Below are 13,322 nucleotides of genomic sequence, written 5' to 3' on the forward strand. Positions count from 1 at the left end.
TTGTTTTGAGCTAAACTAATTCCGTTCTTCCTTCTAAGATAAGATACTCACAAAGTAACCGTCTATGTATACTGTCTCTTACTGTAGGTTCAGTAAATACCTGACAGTTACGGATGTGGCTCTTGTTGACTGCTTTATCTTGAAAACGGCGGTAATCTTGGATTTCATACTGACAAGATTTAATCTTGAAAACATAATCGGGATCGGACTTCATCCAACCTTTATCATTATCACAGTTAATATTAGCAATCTTTATCTATTTCAGCTCGTGTCATTGTTATGCAGGCAAATGATTAATTAATAATAATCATTACTTGTCTTTAATTAAGTGCTATTAATAATAATATGACTACATTTGATTTAAATAGAAATTTTACAATTACAAGCACATTTTTGGGATAGTCTTTTAAAATAGCTATCATAAGTTGTGCAGCTGACCTTCAAAATCATATTGCGTGAGTCACAGATCGCAGATAACCGAAATTACGAATCAAAATGTCGCAATCGGAATTTTGTAATCTAAGGAATGCAAACATAGGTAAACTATGCATATAATATTGAAGATATATGCATTTGGTTGTGCTTGATAAATTACACATTAATCTTAACGTTATTTTAAATTTATACCGTTATTTATAATTAATCACATTTTTTTTAAACTTTAGTTAATTATGTGTATGGGTAAAATCGTGATATACCAACCTACACACTGAAGTTTATAAACAGATACGTATTAAAAACAAGCGAGCTTCATCTTGAATTTTCCAATACATAGATCGAATGAAAAAATAACAGATTAATTACAAAAACTCTGGGGGTCAGAAAAGTGTACAACGGCGTTGTTTTTTGTGAGCAAATCATAGAGATTCTATAAAAAAATTCAAAAAACGAATTGTTTTGGAGAATGCTATATCTGCAGACAAGCTTTCTTCGCAACGGCACGCGACAATGGTTCGCCTAGAAAGTATACAATAGATGCTAAACAGGATGTTGAGTCACTATAGCCCAGCTATTAGCCGGCGCAGGTAACAGCACTGTATGACTGTTTGAGGCCGGCCGCGGCTGTAGTAAGCCTGATTGTATCACTGCATGATAAGCGGCCACGTGAATGAATGGTGACTCAGCATCAGAGATCGCTCTTCCAATACGTATAACATTTTGAAGCATGCAAAGATGCAAAGCGGCGCTGATCTTCTATGAATTCGTTAGCATATTATCCGTTCAAATAATGACGTAATTTAAATTGTAGCACTGACTCATGCAGGTATACCTCACACTGATTATAAATCAGTAAATAATAGTTGAAACTGATGTAAGAGGTGTTGGTAAACACATGACATGTTGTACTAAAATCGATGTTGTCAATTTCTGTGATTGAAGGTGTGCGTAATTTCGCACTTACGGGTTTACGGTCTCATCAGCGTCACTATTTTTTAACGAATTGAAATTAACTATGTCTATGTATTTGGTATTGGTATTTTCGGGCCCAGACTTCTCTTAAGGACTTTTGCATACACACGGTTAATAAAAAAGTTCAGATAGTTTATTTTCCTTATTTGCGTATGCATTACACATTCACACAAACCAGCTTTGTCTGAAGAAATTGACATAATTCATTTGTAATCAACTTATCAAAAACACACACAAAACTCTTTATCTACGCCTGTTATCCAATTAAAAAGGGTGTTGGATACGCGACTATTATGAATGAAACGACTCATGCCGTTTAGTCATATCAGCGTCTCCAAGAAGCCGTTATTTACTTCGTAGAAAGAAGTGCAACATCAATATGCCTCGGTGAATCAGCTTGTGGTTTCATTAATTCACTTTGATGAAAGTTAGTTTATGTAGATGTGTAGATGATGCTATAAACTTAGGTAAAAGTATGTATAAGTAGTTAATAGAATATGTTCTTTAAAAAATACATGGTAGGCGGTGGGTGTATTCCGAAATCCTTTTTTGTAAAATCTTAATAGCGTTTACCTTCGTTGGACGGGAATTAATATTGAAAATAATAAATTGGCTACACTTCGGGACTAATCGAACATTCGTCATGCCTGCCCCGCGATTCGCGTTGTTTCATGAGTTTCATGACTCATACAAATCAATTAGGTGCTTAGCTTTCTTGAAAATCTTGGAATAGGAACAATGTTTCGTTTTAACAGTAAACCCTTTGTTTGATCTAGTGTTGAGAATGGATCTACAGGAATGCGGGCAATGGTTCTAGCAACAAATATTTTAACATACTTTGTTTCAAAAGTTTTTATGGGCACCTAATGGTAATGGACAACATTTCAAAAAACTAAAGCTGCTATAAATCGAAAACCATTTCGAGATTTAGCTCTAAAGGACACAAAAAAAATGATTTTGTATGTTTTGGAAGTATCATTTTCGAGAAAATCATAAAATAGTAAAAAAGTGCTGATGACGTCATGCATCAGGTGCGATGCATTTTGATGATCAAAGCCTATAGATTTAAAAACAAAGTAACTGTCACTTTCATTTTTGATTGAATTTGACGTTTTATCGTGACGTTGTTGTTTATTTGGGTCATTTTCATTAATTCTGTTCTGACACTTTCTGACTATTTTTTTATTTATTATTAACAGATGACCTCTATATAATATGTCCCAGAGCATGCCACTGCCTACACAGCTGAAAAAATGCTTCTGCTTATTTTTTTACATGATAAATACCTACTTTCCATCATCAGAAATATCAATGTCATTTGAAAATGACCCATTTGTTGGTTGGCATGTAAACAAAGTTTAAATGTCACTTGTCAGTGTCATTTATGTTTTTTTTCGAGACTCAGGCAATAGACAAAAATAAAAATTGAGCCTAATATGTGACTTCACTTCCGGTTTTAAAATAATTAACTTTAAAGTTAAAAATAACATGCAAATATTAATGTATATACAAAATAAAAAAATACGGGTCCACTAATTTTCTATAATCTTTCCGAATAACTAATAAAAATATAGGGTAAAGAAAATGAAATGTTGTCCATTATACCTACATATTGTATTATAGAGCATATTGAATACATGCTTCGTTAAATGTTATATGCAAATATGTAGATTTTACATAATTATTATAGCCCATAGGTAATATAAAATAAAATAAGTACAAATGAAAACGTGTAAGCATGTTGAAATCTAAAGGTACGCAATTCCTTTTACCCGGGTATTTAGATACAGCCATAAATGGTCATTAACATTTATCTCTTGATTATAAATGATTCTTGAGATTAGCATTCCTTTGATTTCTGATGATCCGCGCAGTCTCAGTCTGGCATTGAACGGTCGTTGACTTACATAAATGTTATCCGTGCGACAGTAGATAGCTGGGTACTCTTGATTTCAAAGTATTTCAAAACGTTGAAATAAATTAAATTAAAAGAAGTACGTATTGTAGAGCAATTTCAAAAAAAATTGAGAACATTTGAAGTGAGTGATGATACAAAAATCAAACGTCAGGTGAACTTCAGATTCCAAAATTGTTTATTGGATTGATCCCATGGGGGACCTGAAGATCCTGTGATTATGGGTTTGCACCGAGGTAGACGCGGATGCGAAGACCTGTGGGCGAGCCCCACCACCGGCTTCGTGGCTCGCCATTCTAATTAGCTAGCCCATTGTGGTGGCGAGGAGTTGGCGGGCCGCGGCCAGTCCCGCCGCGGCTGCCGCCCCAGCGCCACGTGTGCACGCGTCACTCGCGACAACAACTATTGTAATGACGATAACTAAGACACAGTGCCCGGATAACTTTAGACGAATCGGAATCCACTATTCCCAATATGTGTTTATAAATAAACTTTTGAAGAATAGACAGCGGTAAAGCTTGCTGGCGCAACGCAAGGTACAGCCATTTGCTTTATTCGCGTATGCTGTAGACCGGCACTGTTTAGTGAACAGATACAGAGTTGAGCGACTTCTGACATCTGGTGACGATAGTGATACATATTTTGGAGACAAAACGATAAAAAGTTTCAACTCAAATACAAATAAATAAGTAAAACGCATGCAACAGTTGTGTTTCAAACAAAATAAACACAGTGACAAGTGATACGGATAGGAGTGAGATTGACGTTGGAATTTTGCTATTAAATCTAGGACAAGGAAGACAATAATATTATTATTGGCAATTAAAATGTGTTTACCGTACTGCCTGAAAGGATAAACGATGGTTTAAATTGCAACCATTCCTAAGAAGAACCTCCCGCTGAAGGTCATTTCAGCAGTGGTGAAGGGATAGAAAAGGTAAATATCAGTTGTTGAGAAAACAAATAAACAAAAAGCTATTCCAAGAAAATACCACGAGTTTGTTAAGAGTAAACGGAATGTGAATATTATGTAGAGTCTGCCGTTGCAGAATATTGATAACGTGTTTAATGTTCACGATACTTGCTCGGTTATGCAATAGATAATATTGTTCGCTTTAAGGCATGGAGTATAATTGTGCATGCAAGCCTGACCTTCACCAACAATGCCCCTTGATCACGCATGCGGCGGTCGCAGCGCATCTGGCACCGACGACTAACATTTGACTGCATTAGTGCTCGTATGTTGTGTGCAAATAACCCGTATTGCAACCTAGTCCTTATTTGACGTATGATAAGGAAGAATAATGCCTGAAAGTTATGCAGAAATTGAGGACCGGTATGCGTGAAGTCAACAGCTCCAAACGCATTCTTCGCTAATTGGATTTTTAAGCTCTTTGAAATTACCACGTTTAGTTTGGGTTTCAATAAATTTAGGTGGTCAAGGATACAAAGCTAGTGATATGGATGTTAGATTGAATAAATAAAGTAACTTCTTAATAAAATAAAATATTGCTATTTTATAAAGATCACTCGAATAGGTACATATTTTATAAGTAGGTAGATAGATCCTGCATATTATTGCTGTGCACATCATTAACTGAGTAGTTATATCAGCGCCGCATCCTCCTACGCACTGCCTTTGATAACTTTATTGTATGGGGGAACAATTAATTCGAAATATACGTAGAAGTCGAAATGGTAATACTGACAAAATGACCAATTACACAATTAAACATTGATTCATCTATCTGATATAACACCAACTTATCATCGAGTGCTTTATCAGGCTATTATAACTTCGTGTTACTGTGAGTGCCGTAACCATCCTGTGACGCATCCCGTGAACACAAACACATCGTAATAACTGCAATGACGTTTGCACTTGTTTCTGCATCATTGCATGTCCAGGATAACTGGAACTGTGACGGTTTTTCTGTGAATAGTGAGCCCATGAGTCACAGAGCTATTATAGCAGTGAATGAAGCTACATTTTTTGCAAGCACGTTATAAGCAGGAATTACTCATCGCCACGGTTCAACCTTTGACTCGGCGGGTTCCATCACCCAGCTGTTATCAATGAACCAGCGAGCGGCAGCGTAGAAATTGACAGTTGCGATGTTGATATAGCTTTTGCAGAGTCGCGATTGTTATAATTATTCTGTTTTTGGATGATAGCGTTGCCTGCCTTTCTTTTCCATTGCTTTGAATTTGATATTCTTTAGTTAATTATATCATTCATTGTTTGTATGCTTTCTTTTTCTTCTTGATTCTTCGTTTGAGTATGCTTTGAACAATTAGAATAGAATGGAGCTAAAATTCATCACAACCAAGTGAATTATGGCATGCGTGACGACACACGACGCCGGCCGGCAAGCTGAGACGCGGCCATGACATCAGCACCAGCCGCGTCAGTATACGTCATGCGACGCGTGTCATACTCTATTCAACTGATCCTCTAAATTAATCATTATTATCATTGGGGTCATAAACATCAACTGTGATTTCATGTACACACATAAGATCACCGCAATTGACGTCCAGGCTTAATTGAGTGCCCATTTTAGACATGCGTTTCCAAATCCGTTTATTGGAATTAACTGTGTAGATTCACACGAACTAGGCGTAATGGGTGCGTCGGCGACGTGAGCAAACAGTCGCGCACGGATGTTCGGTGGGCGATCCATCAATATGCATCTCGTAGCGTTGATTCGTGATCGTGAGCGCTGCTGATTGATTGTGTAATGAGTTGCCGGACTCTCCTGTGACTCATGCCACGACAACATTATGTCAAGTTTCTTCGACCCCATTTTATAGTTCAACAAGCTGAACACTGTCCTCGCTCGCTGACATCTATGCAAATAAGCCGATATGAGAGGCCTTTCGGATCTTTATCTTAGAAAATTCCAATCAAAAACGTGAATCTGGTTTTAAGGTAGTTTATAGCTAACAAAACTCTTAGATTTTACAAATGGTCAATCTAATAACAACCAATGTCATTGTTTGCAGATCCCAGACTTTCATCAGGATGGCAACAACAGCTTGAAACAAAACGGCAGTGCCATCATGGAGAATCTCAAAAAGAACAGTCTTCTGTCAAGACAAAATCAAACACAAGTGACGAGCTCATCAACACAACAGGTAATTTGCAAAATATATGTTTATGTATAGCTCAGGTAGATATTTTAAAAATGTTCCTATATCTAACCCAGCAAATACCGTACACTATTACCATGTGCAGTTCATGAGCCTGCACACCTTATTTACATGTTTTTGGACGTTACATTTAAAAATAGATGGATATTTCGGCATCGGCCTCGGCCAGTTCATAAAACGCGCGGTTTATTTTGAGAGCAACATTTTCTGGAAAATAAATCATGTGGTTTTACCTAGTTCACATAGTACGAAAACTCGCCAGTGGGATGCGACGTCGATATCGATCGACTATTAGAATAGAAATGGGATGAATGCTTATTCTGTCCCTTAGAATACCTATACAAATGTGTATAAAACTAAAGTCACAAATCGACAAGTCTAAAACAAAGTATTAACGGAGTGTAAAATAATAACAGAGATCTAAATAAGTAGTACAATATGAAGTAAGTAATCTACTGCATCAATGCTAATTTAGAAAAATCAGCATGCTCAAACACGTTGTTGCCCAAGAAGGACAGAAAACTGGATCGCCCACGCCTCGGTATCCCAACCAATGACTAAAGTCGAATATCTAACGACACGGCAATATCTACCGGCCGGCATTTATCACAGTCTTCACTTTAAGCCATATTTCCAAGGTCACTAACAGCTAGAGCAAATCTACCGCATTAGATACATTAATATCATATGCAACCGTCTTAGGCTTACTAATTAGTAACAGTTCTCAATCACGCATTACTGTGCCAAGATATTTACGTTATGCTTATTATGTCTCCGAGATAAATCTACCGTGTACACTGTACATTACAATGGGATTAGTTATTATCTTTATATAATCATTCATTCTATTAATGAAGAATACTTAGGTACCTACATACATAAGTATTGAAATTAGTTTGTTATCGGTGGGCAGCATAGTCTTATTTATTCATTCTTTATGATTATGACCTTGTGGTCCTAAGATGCCTACTTTTTTGTTGCAAAATTATTCGATATATAACTTTTACCATTAATAGGCATTTCTGTGAAAAAGTCTAGAGCTCTATTATCGTGGATATTATAAATGGTCTTATTTTACTTTAAATATTATTCAATCCAATGTTTTGCGCCAAGCCGCGTGACTATCTAGCTTTTAGTTGTAGCGTTAGTATTGGCTGGCGTTTGCACTGAAGTTCGCAGTTCTACTTCAGATAACGAAATTGTTAGACGTCTCTTGTGTTATCATTATCAGTGATTCTCCGAACGCAACAATCCGAGTTGTTGTGTCACAAGTGATGAATATAAATAGATCACCCAATAAAGGTTAAGATTAAAAATAATCTTTGAATTGGCAATCGGTGACAGATTACTAATACAGACAAATTGTTTGTAGATGGTGTCGAGTACGACGTCCAGTAGCGCGCAGGCCTCGAGCCAGCGCGTGCAGAGCTCGTCGCAACGGCTGCAGCACATGGCCACCTCCGAGATGAAGGCCAGCTCCATGAAGTCAGACCTCACGGAGCTCAAGAGCAGCATCTCCGAGATGAAGACTGCACTCAACTTCGGACAAAGGTACACCTTGTTTATACAAAAACGTGTTACTGTCACAGGTGTTTAGGATAATACACACAGTTTTAAATGAAGATTGAATGTACCATTAGCCAGTGTCTGGTCGGAGTAAACTCACCTGAGCGACCTTGGCCCTCGGCCAAATCCCACCCGCAGTTCCCCTCGCTTCGTGTTTGCAGTTACATGCCGAAAAACAATAGCAACGCTACGTTTTCCCGTTCGGCGTTCCGGGTTATTTAAAAACCGTGTAAACTTTCAGTTATCCCTTCACAACTGTGGTGATTTCAAATTTAAATTTCGTTCATCATTGCAGACTGAGGAGTTCGATGGAGAACATAGTGGACCAGGACGAGTTGGGGGAGCGGCACCTGCCGGACATCCACGACCTGAGCGAGATGAGCGACATGGGCGACATGAGCGACATGGGGGAGCTGGGCGGGGAGGGTCCCGTAGTCACCTTCCCGCCGAGCGAGTCGGATACGCCGCCGCCGATGAGCGAGCGGCCGCTGCTGTCTGCCAGCGCGGGTTCCGTCGGGTCGAGTTCGGCTAATGAGTTGAAGTACAGCGCGGCGCGGGTGACGTCGGCGAGCTCGACGCGGGTGGTGGCGGACGGGTTCAGCGCGTCCAGCTCGGCGGCCAACAGCGCGCGCATGCGGCGCCTGCAACACGGCGACGTGCAGTACTCGGAGCGCTCCGCCGCCGGCTCCTCGCACCGCCTGCTGCAGGCCGAGGGCTTGACCGCGGAGAAGAACGCCGCGTTCCTACAAGTGAGTTGGTTTGTTGTGCTCTTTTGTTTTTCAAGTTTGTTGCGAGATTGGCGATTAGTTTGAGTCACTAATCACTATTTAAATATCTGGCTTTTTTACGAAACTGGAGCAGCTGTTTAAGAGTAAGAACAAAAAAATATGATCTAAAGCAAGCTGAATAATACAGCTAATACTGTAAGTACCTAAGCACTGTTGACTAACTGGGGTCAAAGTAAACACGCATGCTGGTCTGCATATCGATATGAAAAAACACCAACTCCGTAACAAGGGCGGGGAATTCGTTAGAAACCATATTTTTTGCTAAATGTTTCACTGACATTGACATTCGTTAGTAGGTAAGTTAATTAATGACGTATGTAGTTAATTTAAATTTTTAACGAAAAGTCCATATGTTTTTCGGTAAGTTTTAAGTTAATTGGATAATTAATTAATGTAAGTACTTAACTAATTTCCAAATTTTACGGACAGTAGGTACATCAACATATATTTTAATGTCATTGAGGTATAATACAAGGTGTTGCAAAAAGGGTATACTAAGCCGAAACCTACATGTGCAGCATGGTATATCTAAGCCCGAAACTGTAATCAGAATTTCAAAATTCGTGAAAAAAATTATTAATTTTTCATAAAAACTTTGTTGGTCACGTGACTTTTACTATGGAAGAAAAAATATTTTTTTCGCGAATTTCCAAATTCTGATTTCAGTTTCGGGCTTAGATATACCATGCTGCACATGTAGGTTTCGGCTTAGTATACCAATTTTGCAACACCCTGTATACTAACGTTAAACTCAATGGTTAGGTAATGTTGATATTTTCGAGAAGTTATTTTATTAAGGAAGTGACATAGACCTATATGATAAATAGTGAGGATACGATACGATACCTACATATAATTTCATAGGTCCTGAAAAGCCTACTTCTCTATTCTCAAACGAACTATAGTCAGTGCCGGTCGACCGTCAATGTCTGCTAGACGTGTGAATGGAGCGGTGAAGGCGCGGCGAAGGACGCGACCTCGCGTGACCGGCGTGGATCGATATCCTCGCCCGCCGGCGGCGCCGCGACGCCTCAGTACGATGCGGATTCTTGCAAGTGCTTGAACTGAACTGTCATGGCGCGGTTCATCGCGTGGACCGGCAGGATACTGCGGCGCGGAGGATCCCCGGGCGCGGTGAGATCATTTATCTACGCGTGCTTATCGCCACATTGCACGCCCCGCTCTCAGTCGCTGCCTGACCGCTGAGCGCGAGCACACGCGGAAGTCGATCACTGCGCGTGCGCACAAAAACACGAATAGCGGCTTTAATTATAGCAGCGGAATGTCCGCGGGCGGGTCCGTCCCGTGGCCGGTGCACCGCGGCGGGGTGCTGTCGCGTTTCCACCCGCCGCTGAGCACAAACCCCTCGGTGAGAGTTCATTTCCCCGGAAAATCTTTCGCCTCCGACCTTCGCGCGGTGACGTCTGTACACAAACCACTACGAAAATATAACTAGTAGATACTCACTAGCTTCGGACGATTGGCCTATATCCAATACGAACTGGAGCTTTCTCAGATTATTGCGTCCTCAATCCGAACGTGACGTGTTTTAGAAGTTTTCTATATAAAATAAGTTTTTATTTTTGAAGTCGCATGTCGCAATCTCATTCGTACGAGCAACCATGTCTTCGAGACGACGTTCAAGACCCAAATTACGTGTTGCTATCGCCGTAACTATCAAATATTTGTTTAATGACTCATTTGACTTAAATATGCGCGTGCCGGTCTCCTTTTGTGATAAACAAATCCATCTTATTCCAAGTCATAATGAAAATTCTGGAAAACTAGTACAAGTGCCGAGTTTGAGTGGGAATACTAATGATTCTAACCTTCAGTGGCGTGTGGAAAAATGAAGTGAATTAATGTGATATAAAATGTGTTTGCAGGAGCAGCGTTCGTTGAAGGCTGGTGAAGTGACGGCACAAGAAGCGAACAACATGTCGGCTTCAAGTTCAAGGCTGCAGACGGAGGCTTTCAGTGCGGAGAAGAAGGCGATGGCGACGGCGCAGGCGCGGCAGACCGTCACCTCGTCGGGCATGTTCAGTCACAAGGAACACTCCAGCGTCGCTCACTCCAACATGACCATCTCAAGCAAGAACATGTCCAGCAAATCCACTATGCTTTCATCACAGGTACTTTTTTCAATTCAATCTAATTTAGAACCAATTTAAATGGAATAAATAATATTTTTTTTAATTCTGCTTTTTCTGTAGGTATGGTAGCTAATGAATCGATAACTTAATGTGTTGTGTTCTCGTAGATACCTACATATTAATTAAGCTATAACTAACCACAAATATTTAATTAATTGTTGTAGTTAATTAACAATGCTTTAATTGTGTTGCAGATGAGCCAAATGCTGAATGGCACTGTTAAGCCTGGTGATGAAGACCTAACCAATTTGACCTTTGAAGACTTGGACAGACTGGATTCGAATTCAAATCAAAAAGATGTTGAGACAGCTATTCAAAAATATTCCACACGCATGGACGCTTTCATCAGATCTATCAAAAATAATCAAATAGACATGAAAAGTGCATCTGGACAATTTAACAAATTAAATGACATGATAAGAAAGGCATGGGCTGTACAAACATACGGACATGAGCTGGGATATTCTTTGTGCAATGCGTTACGAACATCTGGGGGACTCGACATCCTGATGTCGAATTGTTTACTGACGAGCAACCCAGAGTTACAGTTCTCATCAGCCAAATTATTGGAACAGTGCCTAACTACTGAAAACAGAGACTATGTAGTTAAAAACGGATTAGAAAAGGTCGTTAATGTTGCCTGTGTTTGCACTAAGCACGCAAATTCAGTGGACCATTCGAGAATTGGAACTGGGATTTTAGAACACCTTTTCAAGCATAGCGAAGGAACATGCAGCGATGTAATAAAACTGGGTGGCTTGGATGCAGTATTATTCGAATGTAGAAAAAATGACGTCGAAACATTAAGGCACTGTGCCACAGCCTTAGCTAACCTCTCGCTTTATGGTGGAGCTGAAAATCAAGAAGCCATGATCAAGAGAAAAGTGCCCATGTGGTTGTTCCCTCTAGCGTTTCACAATGACGACAACATCAAGTATTATGCATGCTTAGCTATTGCTGCTTTGGTAGCAAATAAGGAAATAGAAGCTGCAGTTCTAAAATCTGGAACCTTGGATTTGGTTGAACCTTTTGTAACAACGCATAATCCATCCGAATTTGCCAGATCCAATCTTGCTCATGCTCACGGCCAAAGTAAAAACTGGCTCAAAAAACTTGTCCCAGTATTGAGCTCAAAAAGAGAGGAAGCCAGAAATTTAGCCGCCTTCCATTTCTGTATGGAAGCCGGGATCAAACAACAGCAAGGAAATACTGAAATATTCAAAGAAATAGGAGCTATCGAATCATTGAAGAAAGTAGCCAGTTGTCCAAACGCAGTAGCATCTAAATATGCCGCACAAGCTTTAAGACTTATCGGTGAAGAGGTCCCCCACAAGCTGTCTCAGCAAGTGCCCCTTTGGTCCATAGAGGACGTTCGAGAATGGGTGAAACAAATAGGCTTCTCGGAATATGCGAATAATTTTGTTGACAGTCGGGTAGACGGTGACTTATTACTACAGCTAACAGAAGAGAACCTCAAGGAAGATATTGGATTACAAAATGGAATCAAAAGGAAAAGGTACGTTTTGAATCAAATAATACATTAACATACCTAAGTACTTTCCTTTGGCTTGCTTGAGATTTAAAATGTATCTTAGAATATTTTTTTTCAAATTATTATACTTATTATTTATTTCAGATTCACGAGGGAGTTACAGCAGTTAAAGAAAATGGCAGATTACAGTTCCAGAGATACGAGCAGTCTCAACGAATTCCTACAGGCTATCGGCCCTGAGTACACAATCTACACGTATTCTATGCTGAATGGCGGCGTCGACAAGGAGTCCTTCCGAGGCCTCAGTGACGAGCAGTTGGAGAAGGAATGCCGTATCGTCAACAGCATACATCGGTTAAGAATTTTAAGCGCTATCAGAGGTATGTATTTATTTTTACGGTCTTTCACATAACATGGTTCTTTCACTTATATAGTGAATTCAAAAGGCGCATGTTTCAAGGGTGATGTTAATGGATTTTTCCACTCTGTTTCAGCTTACGAAAGTAATCTGCCAAGCAAAGGAGAGGAAAACATGGAGAAGAACTTGGACGTGTTCGTTAGTTACCGAAGATCAAATGGATCTCAATTAGCAAGTCTACTGAAAGTCCACCTGCAACTGAAAGGCTTCAGTGTCTTCATCGATGTAGAAAGACTGGAAGCCGGAAAGTTCGACAACAACCTTCTGCAGAGCATTCGACAGGCAAAACATTTCTTGCTTGTTTGCACACCGTCAGCGCTGGATCGGTGTAAGCACGATGTCGACCAAAAGGATTGGGTTCACCGGGTATGTACTTTGTCAATCCTCTGATTTTTATGTTTTATAGACCCTCAAAGTCGTAACGATA

The 13,322-nt window shown here is 39.7% G+C and overlaps 1 protein-coding gene across 7 annotated transcripts in view; it reads left to right on the forward strand.

The window, feature by feature from the left end:
- LOC105394156 (NAD(+) hydrolase sarm1) overlaps positions 1-13,322 on the forward strand; it is a 48,131-nt gene that overhangs the window by 32,701 nt on the left and 2,108 nt on the right. For 4 of the 7 annotated variants that reach the window (XM_048623587.1, XM_048623588.1, XM_011565994.3 and 1 more), the window contains 7 exons: positions 6,332-6,463; positions 7,851-8,029; positions 8,340-8,793; positions 10,719-10,964; positions 11,180-12,501; positions 12,622-12,857; positions 12,972-13,261. In XM_048623587.1, the coding sequence (XP_048479544.1) occupies positions 6,332-6,463; positions 7,851-8,029; positions 8,340-8,793; positions 10,719-10,964; positions 11,180-12,501; positions 12,622-12,857; positions 12,972-13,261 (2,859 nt within the window). Of the gene's footprint in view, positions 1-3,640; positions 3,862-3,885; positions 4,263-6,331; positions 6,464-7,643; positions 7,781-7,850; positions 8,030-8,339; positions 8,794-10,718; positions 10,965-11,179; positions 12,502-12,621; positions 12,858-12,971; positions 13,262-13,322 lie in introns of those variants that run through there. The other 3 variants (XM_038117487.2, XM_011565998.3, XM_038117488.2) reach the window with 3 other exon arrangements.

The sequence above is a fragment of the Plutella xylostella genome, chromosome 10 (genome assembly GCF_932276165.1).
Source record: "Plutella xylostella chromosome 10, ilPluXylo3.1, whole genome shotgun sequence".
NCBI lineage: Eukaryota > Metazoa > Arthropoda > Insecta > Lepidoptera > Plutellidae > Plutella > Plutella xylostella.